The sequence below is a fragment of the Anomaloglossus baeobatrachus genome, chromosome 3 (genome assembly GCF_048569485.1).
Source record: "Anomaloglossus baeobatrachus isolate aAnoBae1 chromosome 3, aAnoBae1.hap1, whole genome shotgun sequence".
Taxonomy (NCBI): Eukaryota; Metazoa; Chordata; class Amphibia; order Anura; family Aromobatidae; genus Anomaloglossus; species Anomaloglossus baeobatrachus.
In genome coordinates, this window is record NC_134355.1 from 492,415,838 (window position 1) to 492,432,395 (window position 16,558).

Below are 16,558 nucleotides of genomic sequence, written 5' to 3' on the forward strand. Positions count from 1 at the left end.
CGGGTAACCAAGAAGCCCTTTCCTTGGTTACCCGATATTTACCTTCGTTACCAGCGTCCGCCGCTCTCACGGTGTCAGTGCCGGCTCCCTGCTGCCTGCACACGTAGCAGAGTACACATCGGGTAATTAACCCGATGTGTACTGTGGCTAGGTGTGCAGGGAGCCAGTGCTAAGCGGTGTGCGCTGGTAACCAAGGTAAATATCGGGTCGGTTACCCGATATGTACCTTAGTTACCAACCGCAGCATGCTTCCACGTGTAGCGACGCTCCAGTGATCCTTGCCAGGTCAGGTTGCTGGTGGGATTGCTGGAGCGTCGCTTAGTGTGACATCTCACCAGCGACCTCCTAGCAACTTACCAGCAATCCCTATCAGGTTGTATCATTGTTGGGATCGCTGGTAAGTTGTTTAGTGTGACTGAGCCTTTAGTGCTATATAATCCTGCAACTTTCTGCCTATCGATAGTGTATGTCGTGGGCGGGGAGGGGACGCTGCGCTCACCACGCTGGGGTCCGGCACTGCTGCTGCTTCGCTTGCTGCTCGGTCGGTGGCTCGAGCGGTGGGCCGGATCTCGGGGACTCGAGCGGCGCTCCTCGCCCATGAGTGAAAAGGGGAATGGTTTTGGGGATTTATTGTCCGTGACGCCACCCACGGTTGTGGTGAGGTTGTGACACCACCGCTGCTCTGGACGGGGATCCCGGGAGCGATGACAGGGAGCAGCTTAGATGTTGTTCTTCCCCTCCATGGGTAGGGGGGTTGGTTGTCCCGGGGCCCGGTGAGGGAGGAATGGCCGGCGGGTTACGGGGCCTGGTGAGGTGCAGGGTCGCGGGGGCAGCGCAGTGCCGCACGGAACGGTGGTACTCACTTAGTCAATGATGAATGCAAAGTCTCCGGTAAAACAAACGGCTGGATGGACGGGTCCCACAGATGGCTGCGGTGGTTCTTCTCCCGGTAGGTTGGCGGTGACTGCCTTTCCCTGCACCTGTGTTATGTTCTTGGTTCTGATGGCTTCCCACCAGTAACCCGCTCCCCAGCTTGGATGGATGCTGAGGGAGCACCTTTGCCCACAGGCTCTGGCCCTGGGAACTGTAGCCTTGGCGGTGACTGTATTTCCCTTCATGGTTTGAGCGGTTGCCTTCAATCGGGTCTTGACTGCTGAGAAACCCCGGAGGTTCCCTTCGCTAACGGATTTGACCGGTTTTACGGCGACTCCAAGCCTGGTCGGGGTCCATAGGCCCTGCCGAATGGTGCTGGCTTCTCTTTGCTCCCCGATCCAGTACCGGCGGGCCAACGCCTGTCGCCGGTCCTTACGGTTCACGTCAATCAGCCCCTCCTGAAGACGGTCACCACCATCTGCCAACCTTGCTGTATGTGCCCGGCGACGCACCCGGACACGGTCAGTCTGCTCCACTACCACTTCACTCTTCCACTCTCCAACTCAACTCTACTCTCTCCTTCCTTTTCCCGCCTCCAGGACTGTGAACTCCTCGGTGGGTGGGGCCAACCGCCTGGCTCCACCCCCTGGTGTGGACATCAGCCCCTGGAGGGAGGCAACAAGGATTTTTGTCTGACTTTGATGTGCCTAGCCGGGGTGTTGTTGCAGTACCTGTGACGTCCTGGCTTGTCCAGGGCGCCACATTCCCCCTTAGTAAAATGACCGTCCGCGGGCTGCCCGTCCATCACCGGTTTTATTTTTGTTAACTGCAAAAGAGTAAAAACATTTAAAACACAAGCATTTTTAGTCAAACTTCCCATAACGGGAGGCACATTCTTAAACGTTGCTAATGGTATATGTTTATTAAACGGTAACAGCTTCTGCTCTTCACCCACCCAAACAACCTGGCCCTGATGCTGCCCCTAAGAAGTGGGCAGCACCCCTTGACCCCAGTCCAGAACAAAGTTGCCCGAGCGGGTACAGTCTCTTTCAGGGGACCCGCGTCCATGGGGACCCCTGAACCCCCGGAGGATCGCCACCGGTTACGGTAGTGGCGGGCCTGGGCCATCCCTTTCCTCCAGGCCCATCCTCCCAAATCAGCCTCTCCGTAGGCGGTAACGGTTTAAGCCAACGCTTTACATCCCACAAGTTTGTGGTTGCCCTGCAAGTTCAAGGGCTTGTCCGTAAGCAGTTCCTTACGCAACGGTTGCAGACAGTCCCTACGGGGACTAGTTGCCGGCAACGGCTGGTTCAATCACGGTTCCAATCAGATAAACTTCTTCAGTTGATTCAATATTATCATTCAAACTTTTAACGGTACTGGTGGTCCCAACAGGGACAACTGCCGGCAACGGTGGACCGCTAACTCCCTTCAAATCCACGGTGTCGGCCGGAGGAGGGGGCTGGGCTGGTACTCGGGTCTCTTGACTGCCCCTCAGCTTAGCGTCCAGAGCAAACCAACCCCTCTCCCCGCAATGCCTGGTGTACTGGACCGAATCCCCCGGCATCAGGTTGCGGCCAGGGTGGTCCTCCGGCAGGTGGGCATTGACGTCCCGTCGGGCTATAAAGACTTCGGCCTCCAGGCCCGGCTCATATATGAATCCGTACCCCCGACGGACGTCAAACCTCCTCACTTGCCCCTCATAGATCGGGCCCCGTACGCGGAAGGTGGCCTGGCATAGGCTCTCCTTTTCTTTAATCGTGCGGGCTACCAGCTCCACCTTCCTCCTCTCCCTCTCCGCAATTTCCTGGCCCAGTGGGGTCTGTTCCCTGTCCCAGTAAGGGGCTACGGTGGGCCCCTGCGCGTGGATCGGGCCCCGCGAGACCTCCTTCACACTGCCCACTACTAGCGTTCTGGGCGGCAGGTCCTGCGGTGTCATGGCCTGGGGTGCTGCCTTACAGCGGCGACCCGGCGCGGCCTCAGCTGAGGCATGGGGAACGGGTACAGGGGTCCTCTCCCGCTGAGCCTCCGCCTCCTCCTGCACGAGACGGGCTGCCGGGGGCGGTACGGGGCCAGGCACGGTCACAGGTGCCTCCGGTGTATCTTCGCTGACGGGCTCAGCCTTCGGCTTCTTCCATGGAAGCGGTTCAGGGTGGTCACGGGCTTCTGCTGCAGGTCGGTCCGCCGGGGCAGATTGGCAGGGTACCGCTACCGATTGTGGTGGTAGCGGGCCTAGTGACGGGGCAGCAGCAGCCAACACGGGTAGCGGGGGAGGTAGCAGGGCGAGCGGGTGTAGACCGGGCCCCTCGGCCGTGATGACTGACCCGCTAGGGGTACAGGGGTGTGGGTCACTTACCCGCTCTTCCAGAACTCCCTCCACCTCGCGTCTTCGTATGGTCGCCACCACCTCCGCCATCTCGGCCTCCCACTCCTCCAAGAGGAGCTGCACCCGGATCTGCAGTCATTGTTGTAGCTGAGCTGTCCGGACCTCTACCCATGCCGCGGTCCCGGGCACGGGGGCTACGGTGCTGCGGGACGGTTGGTGCATCGCTGCGGCGGCCTCTTCCAGGAACCAAAAGATGGCCGCAGGGTCCTGGCGTCCCTGCTTTTATAGCCGCAGGCTACATGCGGCCAGACGCCATCCGTCCCCCCTAGTCTTTTTCCGGCTCCTCCTCTACAGGGGCGGGGTTTCGGCCTTCGCGCCTCCACTGCTCGAGGAGACGCTCGAGCGGGGACCCTTCGCGCCCAAAATGGCGGCCTTTCAAAATCTTCGGCCGGACACCTCCGGCGGGACAGAAGGCGCACCTCTACCAGACGGCAGAGCGGTAAGATCCTGTTCGTCATGCCAAGTTGTCGCGGGCGGGGAGGGGATGCTGCGCGCACCACGCTCGGGTTCGGCACTGCTGCTGCTTCGCTTGCTGCTCGGTCGGTGGCTCGAGCGGTGGGCCGGATCCCGGGGACTCGAGCGACGCTCCTCGACCGTGAGTGAAAAGGAAATGATTTTGGGGATTTATTGTCCGTGACGCCACCCACGGTTGTGGTGAGGTTGTGACACCACCGCTGCTCTGGACGGGGATCCCGGGAGCGATGACAGGGAGCTTAGATGTTGTTCTTCCCCTCCGTGGATAGGTAGGTTGGTTGTCCTGGGACCCGGTGAGGGAGGAATGGCAGGTCGGTTACGGGGCCTGGTGAGGTGCAGGGTCGCGGGGGAACTGCGGTGCCGCACGACACGGTGGTATCCACTCAGCCAATGATGAATGCAAAGTCTCCGGTAAAACAAACGGCTGGATGGACTGGTCCCACAGACGGCTGCGGTGGTTCTTCCCCCGGTAGGTTGGCGGTGACTGCCTTTCCTTGCACCTGTGTTATGTTCTCTATTCTGTTGGCTTCCCACCGGTAACCCGCTCCCCAGCTTGGATGGATGCTGAGGGAGCCCCTTTTGCCCGCAGGCTCTGGCCCTGGGAACTGTAGCCTTGGCGGTGACTGTATTTCCCTTCACGGTTTGAGCGGTTGCCTTCAATCGGGTCTTGACTGCTGAGAAACCCCGGTGGTTCCCTTCGCTAACGGATTTGACCGGTTTTACGGCCACTCCAAACCTGGTCGGGGTCCGTAGGCCCTGCCGAATGGTGCTGGCTTCTCTTCGCTCCCCAATCCGGTACCGGCGGGCCACCGCCCGTCCCCTGTCCTTACGGTTCACATTAATCAGCCCCTCCTGCAGATGGTCACCACCATCTGCCAACCTTGCTGTATGTGCCCGGGCCATGCACCCGGACACGGTCAGTCTGCTCCACTACCACTTCACTCTTCCACTCTCCAACTCAACTCTACTCTCTCCTTCCTTTTCCCGCCTCCAGGACTGTGAACTCCTCGGTGGGTGGGGCAACCGCCTGGTTCCACCCACTGGTGTGGACATCAGCCCCTGGAGGGAGGCAACAAGGATTTTTGTCTGACTTTGATGTGCCTAGCCGGGGTGTGGGGTGTATTGTTGCAGTACCTGTGACGTCCTGGCTTGTCCAGGGTGCTACATGTACACAGAAAGCTGCCAATCAGTGGTGTAGACAGGGTTATAAACAGCTCAGCATTTGGATAATTAGCAGATTTGCAGGAGATGAAATGGTGATTTTATCAAAGCGACATCAAATCAGCCCAGTATGTTTCTGTTCTACATCATGCTGCTCTCTGACAGGATAGCAAATACCTGGTAACAGATTCCCTTTTAAAGGATAGTTCATTTAGTAGAATAGGTGATAATTAAGTTCTAAATTGGAGGGGTCCAACAGCTGAGACCCCCATTGATAACAGATTGAATGGAGCAGCGCTTCCACTTCCTTTAGGGTCCCGTTTCACATAGCGACGTACCAGTGATCCGACCTGGCAGGGATCGCTGGAATGTCGCTACATGGTCGCTGTTCAGCTGTCAATCAGGCAGAGCTCCACAGCGACCAGCCATCAGCCACCAGCGACTCGTGTAACATTGGCTCTCTGCACACTCAGAACCGGCACTTGTTGGTCTCTTGCCATCAAACACGCCGATGCGTGCTCCACAGTGGGAGACCAACAAGCAAAAACTTATCCTGATCGTTTTGTCACAATCAGAGACCTCGCAGCAGGGTCCTGCTTGCTGCTGCTTGGCACACACAGCGATATCGCTGGCGAGGTCGCTGATACTTCACAAAACCTGTGACGTTTCAGCAATCTCGCTAGCGATCTCGTTATGTGTGACGGGGGCTTTATTATCAATTGGACTGGTGAAGATTAAAGATGAGCGAACCTTTTGGAGGTTCCTTTCACTGGCAGCAAATGAGCTGGCCCAAGGAGGTTCAGAATCACTGATTGGCAGTTTGAGTCTCCGCCCACCTACAGCCATCCATAAGGAGATAACTTCCGGGGAGGATGTGCGAGGTTTCTGTTGTACACTCATCCGATCATGTTGTTGTTATCCCTAGTGCGAGCTGTTCAGGCACTGCAAGTGGCTCGCACAGGGCTGAGCATCGAGCATACCCGAGCACAGCGTTGCTCACATCAGTTAAGTTCACACGTAAAGCATCCAGACTCCGAACCTGAACCCTGTTTTTTTAATTTGGTGTTCGGTTCAAAAACCGAATCCCGAGTTCACTCATCTCTAGTGAAGATATCCGAGTAGAGCGCTCAGCTAGCTCAGGCAGACTCACTAATAAAATGATCATTACTGAGCATGCTTTTGTCCACCACTCTAGTGATTGATAGGTGTCTCAGTGGAGGGACCTCCACAATCTAAAAGTTATTGCTTCTTCTTTTCAGAATACACCTTCCAGGGGAGGACATATCATTAGTTTTCTCTTATTACTTCTAGAATACACCTTCTAGGGGAGGGCATAGCATTAGCTATCTCTTCTTCCTTCTAGAATTTACCTTCCAGGTGCAGACATATCATTAGCTATCTCTTCTTCCTTCCAGAATACACCTTTCGGGGCGGACATATTAGTTATCTCTTCTTCCTTCCAGAATACACCTTCCAGGGCGGACATATTATTAGTTATTTCTTCTTCCTTCCAGAATACACCTTCCGGGGTGGACATATTAGTTATTGCTTCTTCCTTCCAGAATACACCTTCCGGGGTGAACATATTAGTAATCACTTCTGTCTTCCAGAATACATCTTCCAGGGGCGGACATATCATTGGGGCAGCCTGTGCAGGAGCCCAAGAAATAAGGGGGCTACTACCACCTCCAAAGCAGCAAGAACCTTCTCTCATTAACAGATTGGGTGTACTGCAAAGGGCCCATATACTGTTTTTGCCCTGGGGCCTTTTGTGTCTGTGTCCACTACTGACACCTATAATTTATAAATTGGATGACAAATTAGCACCCACAGTACCGTCACAAAGCCCAGTTTAATTCCCACTCTCATGCGATTTGTTGTGTCAGTGATAAGTTTAAATGAGATAAAGTATAGAAATAAACATTAAGTTTGAGAAAGTGAGCCATTTATACAATTCCACAAGCATCTTTCTTAATACTCTAATTAGGGCAATTAGCTGTGCACTGATGCAGACTGCTCCGTGTATCTGATTGTGAGCTATAAAGCCCCGCTATTGTACTGAACCAAAAAATAGAAGCAGTGCTCACATTTCTATCCGATGTGTGAACAGCTCTACATGTGAATAGTTCTTGCAAACTCCAAACTACCTTGCTCAGAGCAAAGACATTTTTATCCAGAGCATCCAGGATCTGGTGATAGACTGTGCAGCTTTCAGGAGACAGCACAAGTGTGGCAGGACAATTAAACAGTTGACAGCTATGTATACTCTTTTAATGCATTCAATACAGATCATCCTCTTACAGCATCACATTCGCAAGACAGCAAATCAATGAAGTACAAAAGCTTTAAGGACAGCCAGAGCTTGGATACAGCGTTAATGGTAAACGTGCCCCAGGTAAAATTACATAACATCTTTTCACTCTGTTTCATCTCATATTTGTCATAGATACTGTGGTGGTAGTAAAATGCGTTGTAAAAGAATTAGAGACATGCTCCTTGTTTTATTGTTTTGCAGGCAACTAGTGCGAGACTTGTTAAAGCAACAGTTCAAGCAGAACTAAACGCTAATACAATGTGTTGTGTTTTACGCCACCGCACCTTTGTTCATGAAAAATACTTGTTACATGTTGTTACAGCCATTAACTATCGCAGATAACAGAAGCCCCTAAAGTTTGTAGGCCGTCTCTATGGCCATTGAATATCCGAACATCCGAACCAAGAGATAAGGACTAGGGATGATCGATTACTTCAAATATTCGGCTACTCCCATATTCGACGAATAGTTTGCCGCTATTCGACTATTTACGAATATTGGATGCGCAATGTAAGTCAATGGGAAACCCGAGTAGTTGCCGAATAGCAACTATTTGGGCTTCCCATAGACTTATATTGCACATCGAATATTCGCATAGCAGCAACCTATTCGTCAAATATTCGCGAAGCCGAATATTTGTGCTATTCGATCAGTCCAAATAAGGACACATTTTTTCCAAGTGTCATCCTAGTTGCTCCCATTTTTCTTCTGCATCAATTTTTTTTGTTCACTGAAGTAGGTGGATAACTGAATATTTTAAAGGGAACCTGTCACCACATTTTTGAAATATAAACCAAAATTAGCAAATGTGCTGCTTTCCATAGAGGTGCATGTTATTCCCTGACTTCTGCTGTACACCGCACAAATATCTTTTTATATTTTGCTGCGCTCTATGTAAATCGCTGGGTTCAGTCCTATGGGTGTCCTTGGTTGCGGCTCCTGTCCCTCCTCTCCGCACTGATCACCATCCTCTTGGGATGATTGATGTGGATGACGCTTCCTGTGTCATCATGTTGCCAGGTAAAATGTCTCTCCTGCACAGAGACATTGCCACCTCGTGCAGGCACACTTCACTTTGCCCTACTGCGGGCAGAGCCAAACACCTAGATGCGCATGCGCGAACCACCAGATTTTCTCAGGTATGTGAATGACACATCAGAGATCATCCTCATGAATCACCCCAAGAGGATGGTGATCAGCGCGGAGTGGAGGGACAGGAGCCACAAGCTAGGATGTCCATTTGACCAGACCCAACAATTTACATAGAGCGTGGACAAATATAAAAAGGTATTTGTGGCTTGTACCTTTATAGAATGCAGCACAGGTGCTGCTTAAGGTGTTAGTTTTTGTTTATACATCAAAAATCTTGTGACAGGTTCCTTTTAATCCACTGACTCTTAACAATGTATCAGATAAAAATAGATAGATTATGCTCTGAATCTCATGGACCAAAGACACAGAACTGTTTGAAGAGCGCATGCAGTGTATTATACAGGCATGTGATGTCCAAGTAAAAATTGGACAGCACACTGACCATTATAATTCAAAAAGGTTGTTCAGATAAGAAAAAAATCATGGTAGCCGAGTGTCAGTGTTTAAAAAAAATCACAGCATGTTTTATTCTCTTCCGAGTATTGGTTACGACTCGCCTATCTAAGTCAAAAATACGTGAATGTAAGTTGATATTAATGTAGTGATGGGTATGTGGTGGAGCATATGCATGGCTCTAGTGGGGCATTCAGAGCCTCAGTATGCCATAGCATTGCTGCATATAGTGATAATCACTGTCTCTTTTGAAGCCCAGCCATAGGCAGGGTTTCAAGGAAGCTTCATAATGTCAAGTATTGGGGTCTTCAATAGTCCCCCTGCTGTCATTGCAACCCTTTAGCAACTTGCAGTTGTAGCATCCACGGGGCAAGGGGTCAAATGTACTCATCGCTGGGCCGGTGATGTTGGGTATGGGATGTCATGGGTGGCCCTGCCCGGCTTTGTGGCTCCGAGGTGTACAATAAAAGGGAGGAGGATGGAGGATGGGATGATGGTGGGATGATGGAAGTAGAGGAAGTTGGGAGTTGTAGTTGTCTCATGACGCCACCTGTGGTACACGGCCAGTGATTAGCCGCCGCTGCGGGTGATGTCCTCCGGGGCTGATGGTGTCGCAGCAATGATGGTTCTGCTCCCCACAGGTGGAGCGGTCTCCAGGGAGGATGATGAGGGAGACCGCTCCACTTGTGCGATCCCGGATAATTCGGAGGTCATCGCCGGTGTTATTACTGTGTGTCCTTCCTGGTCGGGGTCCCTCCAATCCCGTGGATGGAATGTGGAACGGGCTGTAGGTGTTTTAGTCAGGTTCACTATGTAATTTCGCCGGAATTTTTTGGAGAGTATGAAAACTGTACATTTCTGGAAAGGTTATTGTATAAGCAATAAGAAAAACAATGTTTCCATTTGCCCTGACTCATACGCGGACCCCATATTGGATTTCACAAAATGGCTGACTTGACATCAATTTTCCTTTATATATATCAGCTTGTAAATAATATAAACATATAATATTTGCATAAAGAAAAGCGCACCATAACCTTGGGCCAGGTGCAGTCAAGAAGTATCATCACATTATCGACAAGATAAAGGAAGCAATTTTGAAACATGGAAACCCATTTGCTGTCTTAAGGAGACCAAGAACTTGTATGGCAGAATGGTCGTCTTGGCAAGGTCTAACAGAGACATAAATGAAAAAGCGGCAATAGGGAACTACGAATTCACTGTGACACAAAGATCCTTTTTTGCTCCAGATGGTACAATCTTACCATGCCTTGACAAGTCAAAATTGATCAGTGTCCTCAACAAGTTAACAACAGTAGAAACTGTGCAGGAAGATCTGCACAGTGGGATGGACACCAGATCAGATGTTCCAAGCCTCCAGATAGCCCTGGTAGATGGAATGGTTCTTCTCCAAAGGATGGCCAAGAAACCAGCAACAATAGTGACAGTCAAGGATCTCAGTTACTGCTTCAACGCCATGCTTATGTCTCTGGCAGGAAATTATGATGAAATCATCCTCGTATTTGATACGTACAGGGAAGATTCTCTCAAGAGTGCTACTAGGGATAAAAGAAGGCAAGGGAAAGCACCAATTCAATATCAGGTCAGAGATGACACAAACATTAAATGTATCCCAATGAACAGGTTCCTTTCACATGACAATACAAAGACTAACCTAACAAACTATCTTGCTGCAAAGACTGTAGAGTACAACCCGTCATTACAAAAACTGGTCATAACTTGTTCTTCAGGGTGTACCAGGAGCAACAAAGACTTCGGTTTTGACGATAACCTTTCCAGAAATGTATAGTTTTCATACTCTCCAAAAAATTCCGGCGAGGTTCGAAATCGAAACATAGTGACCCTGACTATTTCCTGCACTCGCCGCAGACCCTGGAATCCCCGGTGGCTGTGGAGAACCCAGGCTGAGCTACCTGCTCCAAGCAATGGGTCCTGTAGTGCTCCCAGAAGTGTGAAAATAGAGAAACCATGCCTGGAACGAAGTCCCAACTGTGCTCCTCACCCCAAGCTGTGCCAGCGGCTAACTGAGTATGTGTGAAAATGCTCCTTCCTTTCCCCAAGTGGTGCCCACCACCCGGGTGGCTGTCCTAGTGACCGGGAAAGTCCCATACCTTGTTATGGCCACCCCCCTATCTACCCTAGGCCAACTCCTCAGTGGGAAAGCACTTAACTGTGTGTGGTTTGTGAGTGTGAGAAACACCAGCAGTTAACCTCTTCCTTACCCGGGATAAGTACCGCACCTTAAGTGTGGTGCAGTACCCTGTGGCAACTGAAGCATCAGAGGTGCCACACAATCACATCACGGGTGCGTCCATGGGAGCATAGAATAAAGCGTCACCATGCTGGTGGTGAGTTAATGACAGTAGACGTCCATAGCAGTGCTGAAAACAGACAAAATGACAATCAATAAATAATTTACTACACTTGCACAACATTACATACATAATTAGGATCTTCTCTTTAAAGGGAACCTGTCATTTCATGCTGCCCAAACCATGGACAGAATGAATCAGAGCCTGGCTGTATGATTGCAGCTAGGCATACTTTTCTCTGAAATTCTCCAGCACAACTTCAAGGTGATGGATGCTGTGGGAAGATAATCAATCACCTGGAACTGGGCTTGGAGAAGCCAGCCAGAAGTGGACTGAACTAGTCTCTTCTCTTAATTATAGTCCCCGTTAGGACCTTCTAAGTATAGTTTCTCTGAAGTGCTGGAGCGTTGGGTTGGGTAGCATCAATCGCACGACAAGTTACCTTTAAGAACGAGTCCTAAAACATTTTCTGACTTAAAACAACGCACTGAAATCAGCATAGTCCCAAAAGAAATGTTAAGGTATACTCTAATATGAGGAGATGCTTGTAGAGATGCTGAAGCTTCTGCATGAGGTGCAGTGTTTCTCAGGTTCCACACTGTTACACACCTAATTGTTATAATGATAGGTAATGACAACATTAAAATGTTCAGCTTCTATGCAATACATATCTGAATATTCATCTGTATCATCGGGGGATTACCTGATATGTAGAAAGAATATACTGCTGAATGCAAACAAGCCATTAGCAATCGTGACACTCTATTTTCTTACATGAGACCGAGCGGGGAGGGGGGGATTATCTCAGCCCGGTTTATCGAAGCGTTATTACTGTGTACATGTGACAGAAGATACATTTGGAGATATTTTCAGATTCTGTATTTCTAAAGCTCTTCATTTTAACAAATGGCGTTATCACCTCTTTATCTCTTTATACGGTGACATGAGTACACATGGAAGTCTGTGACAAGGAAATCAGCCGCAGCGCCGCAGATACATTCATATTCGTATAATATCATGCCAAGTATTGCTCGAATCTTACATCCTCTTATATACTTATGACAGTGTAAAAATGAGAATCCAGAGCGCATGCTGAGAATAATATGGTGACCTTAATTTCCTCATCCGAGCTCTCCATTTTTATTATGTCCCACTTGCGAGGAGATTCCATGTAGACATTAAGTGCCACTATCATGTAAGTGTTTTGTCAAAGGGTGGCAAGCATTGCTCTGTGTGACCTCCATTACATATTATTCCTGTACCAGGAGACACACCGGTTTGGATAGAGATGAAAAATGTTACACACTCAGCTGGTTAAATGCTGCAGGGGATTGTGAGAATGTCTTATCCTGAATACTATATCAAAACTTCTAGCTCTTTATCTTGTAGCCTTAAAAAACATCATTAGCCCGCAGCGGAATGTGATGGTCGGATAAATAATTTCTACCGCATAAATATCTGTGACAGGTGGCGGCCAGGAACTGTTTTTTATTCTCTGGTTTCATTGATTTTTTTACGGAACGAAAACAAATAATTCTTAAAATATTAATACAAGAAGAAAAGTATTGAGTGTCACTTTGCTGTACCTTTAGAATTTGCAGAGCGCTGTCTTCAGACAACAAAACCGGGTATCAGCATATCAAGGTCTGGAAGGATTTTTCATGTTGGATATAGACCCTGTTGAGGGTAAAGCTGAAAACTGTCCATTACAGACCCCTGATCTCACTTCAGCAGTTGAGGAGGTCACTTATACAGGTAAGTGAACAAAGATCAATTAAAGGGGTATTCCAATCTCAAAGATCCTATCCAAAGGTGAAGTCAGTATAATAATAATAATATGAACTAATACCGCCAAATACAAAATGTAGTATACTTCTCCTGATTAGCTATGTCTCTTACCTCATGTGCAGGGCACTACAGTAGCTTTAGGGTATGACCGCACTTTGCTTTTTACCTGCTTTTTTTGCTGCTTTTTCAACTGCAGCGTTTAATGCCAAAATGGATGTGTTCTGCTTTTCAAGCATAGTATATGGGAATTTGGGTTTCTTGTGTGCACTATGCAGTTTAAGAAGGTGCCTTTTTGTGGCAGAAATTTGGGCAGAAACTCAGCTTTGCAGTGCAAAACCCAAATGGCAAAAACAATTGACATGTTGCTTCTTTGAAAAGCAGAGTTTTTGCCCAAATTTCTGCCACAAAAAGGCACCTTTTTGAACAGCATAGTGCACACAAGAAACCCAAATTCCCATAGACTTTGCTTGAAAAGCAGAACACATCCATTTTGGCATTAAACGCTGCAGTTGAAAAAGCAGCAAAAAAGCAGGTAAAAAGCAAAGTGCGGTCATACCCTTAAGGCCACTTTACACACAGAGATAAATCTTTGGCAGATCTGTGGTTGCAGTGAAATCATGGACATATTGTTCCATTTGTACACAGCCACAAACCTGGCACTGATTGTCCACAATTTCACTGCAACCACAGATCTGACGCAGATTTATCTCTGTTTTATCTCTGTGTGTAAAGTGGCCTTTAGTATCTATGGTTATGACCTCTAGCAGCTGTATGAATGGTCATAACCATGAATACCTATGCTAATGTAATGCCCTGCACATGAGATAAGTGTAGCACTCACGGGGCAAAGGGTTAACTTTACTCGTCGACGGACCTGTTGATGTCGGGTCTGGGGATGTCATGGGTGGCCCTGCCTGGCTTCGTGGCCCAAAGGCGTACAATAAAAGGGAAGGATGATGGGGATAGTTTGTTTTGTGACGCCACCTCTCGGTACGTGGCCAGGGGTTAGCCGCCGCTGCTTTCACTGTGCTCCAGGGCAGATGGTAGTAGCAGCAAGGATGGTTCTGCTCCCCACAGGTGGAGTGGGCCCTGGGAAGGATGATGAGGGGAGTAGTGATGGCTGGTGCCGAAGCGCGGGGCATCGGCACCGGCAAGGACAGGCGGACACAGTCTCTGCGGGTTCAAGGTTTCTTTACTCACCGTTCCAGTTCGCTCGGGAAAGACCGGTCACCACCGTGATGGGCTCCAGTCGATCCCGGATCTGTTGGAGGTCAGAATTGGTACGGTGGTTGATGGGCCCTTCCTCCTTGCGTCTCTAGAGGTGGATCCCCATGGCCTCAAGCTACTTGGGAACCCCGCTTTTTGAAAGGTGAACTCCTGTCCCGTATGCAGGTGCCGCGGGTCCATGGTTGGGGCTTACTTAGAGTACGACTCCGGACCCTATGTAGCACTGTGCTCCGGGAACTCTGGTGACTGGACGGACATACATTCCCCCTGGCATGCAGATTTTGGTGATACAACTTGAAGTATGTTCCACCCTAGGATTATGCACTCTGCACTGCACTGGTCCCGAGGGAGAAATGAAGCTCTCCCCTCGGTGACCGTATTAACTCCTGCATCCCACCAAAGCCACCGGTAAACCCGTCTGCTCTCTTCCTCACCTGCTGGAGAACTCCCTAACTGTTGTGTTGGCTCCTAAGTCCCCCTGGTGGTTGCTCCTCCCTAGTTCCCTGTCACTAGTGGGTGGCAGCCCCCATGTTTGGTGACTACGTTAAGACCCGACCCTAGCCCGGTCCCCATTGGTTAGGGCAACCTACTGGTGTATGAGGTGTGTGTTGTGAAACCAGCACCGACCTGCTCTGAATCCAGGATGAGTACCGCACCTTAAGTGAGGTGCAGTACCCTGTGACGACTGAAGTGTCAGGGGCGCCACATAAGCAACAAAGCTAATCAGGAGAACTATACTACATTTCTAACTGGAGGTAGCTGCTAATATTATTGTCACACACGGACTTGGGGAAAGGTCCGGTGCATGGTGAGACACACAAGAGACAGGAGTTACACCACAACAAACAAAGGGAACACTTTAACATTGGTGGGCCCTGATGATAGTGAGGGGAAAAATGGGACACCTCCTGTACAGCCTGCACTCCTAGCCATTCTCTATACAGGTTCCTCACTTGCTGATGAGCAGGAATACCTGAAACCCTGAGACACCCTGCAGTAAACCCTGGCTAGTGCGCTGGAAGGTAAGGATCACTAGTCTCACTGCTACTGTGAATAGAACATGAAGGGGAAGTTACGACAGACAGGGAAAACAACAAAAGGATAATACTAGCTTAATGGATGTAGTCAGATACCAGGACTGCAGCCTTCAACACTACACTACAACATAGGCTCAGCAGCTCCTTCAACCTTCAGGCCAAACTTTAGAATGGATACAAAATACCTGTCGCCCTCTACTGGGAGTTGTAACCATATATGGAGTGAGGGAGTGGTCACCAACCAAAAACACCTGAGGCCTGGAGGCAGAAGCTGCTGGAAAGCAAAACTGACATTTCAGCACCAAAAGAAAGGGAATACATTTAAGGACTGCAACACATATCCGTGCCTCTGGTACGTGTTTGGTACGTTTTTGCACATACCGGAGACACGGAGACCAATATTACTCAATGGTAGATGGCACACACGTAAAATCACACGGAACGTGTGTCCGTGTCGTAAGTACGTGTGTGCGGTTTTCTACATGGACGACATGTCCGTTTTTGGCCGGCAGCACGCAGGCACGGACCCGCTATAGTATACGGACCGCACACGGAGTATGTCCGTGTTCAGCACGTTTCGTCTGTGTGCGTTTTTAAACCAGCGATCTATTTATCTTTTCTTTTTTAATAAAGTCAGTCTACTTACCTTTTTTTCTGCTGTTCTCAGTCATACTTACATTGGTGCTCGGTCTTTTTCTTCCCCCGGCTCATACTTGCCAATCCCCGATCACCAGTGTGGCGAGGAACAGCTGTGCTGAAAATACGCGGCTTCAATTCATTTGAAAAAGCCGGCCGGTCAATAATCAATCTAATATTCCCTGCTTCCCCCGCCCACCGGCGCCTATGATTGGTTGCAGTGAGACACGCCCACAGGCTGAGTGACAGCTGTCTCACTGCAACCAATCACAGCAGCCGGTGGGCGGGTCTATACTGTGCAGTGAAATAAATTAATTAATTAAAAAAAACGGCGTGCGGTCCCCCCCAATTTTTATTCCAGCCAAGATAAAGCCATACGGCTGAAGGCTGGTATTCTCAGGATGGGGAGCCCCATGTTATGGGGAGCCCCCCAGCCTAACAATATCAGCCAGCAGCCACCAGAATTGCCGCATACAATAGATGCGACAGTTCTGGGACTACACCCGGCTCTTCCCGATTTCCCCTGGTGCGTTGGCAATCGGGGTAATAAGGAGTTAATGGCAGCCTATAGCTGCCAATAAGTCCAAGATTAATCATCGCAGGCGTCTGAGACACCCCCAATGATTAAACCTAGAACGCGCAAGCAATTCAATCTACCATAGAAAACAAATTACCTAGCAGGCCTGCGAGGCCCCAGGTATGCATTCTAGGGTTAACCGGCAAGTTAAAGTTAATAAACACACACAGTGAAAAAAATCCTTTATTTGAAATAATAAACAATAAC

The 16,558-nt window shown here is 49.5% G+C and overlaps 1 protein-coding gene across 6 annotated transcripts in view; it reads left to right on the forward strand.

Annotated features, from left to right (window-relative positions):
* Positions 1-16,558, forward strand: part of ZBBX (zinc finger B-box domain containing) — a 341,437-nt gene that overhangs the window by 255,441 nt on the left and 69,438 nt on the right. For 5 of the 6 annotated variants that reach the window (XM_075338565.1, XM_075338563.1, XM_075338568.1 and 2 more), the window contains 2 exons: positions 7,183-7,289; positions 12,679-12,841. In XM_075338565.1, the coding sequence (XP_075194680.1) occupies positions 7,183-7,289; positions 12,679-12,841 (270 nt within the window). The remainder of the gene's footprint in view (positions 1-7,182; positions 7,290-12,678; positions 12,842-16,558) is intronic. The other variant, XM_075338566.1, reaches the window with a different exon arrangement.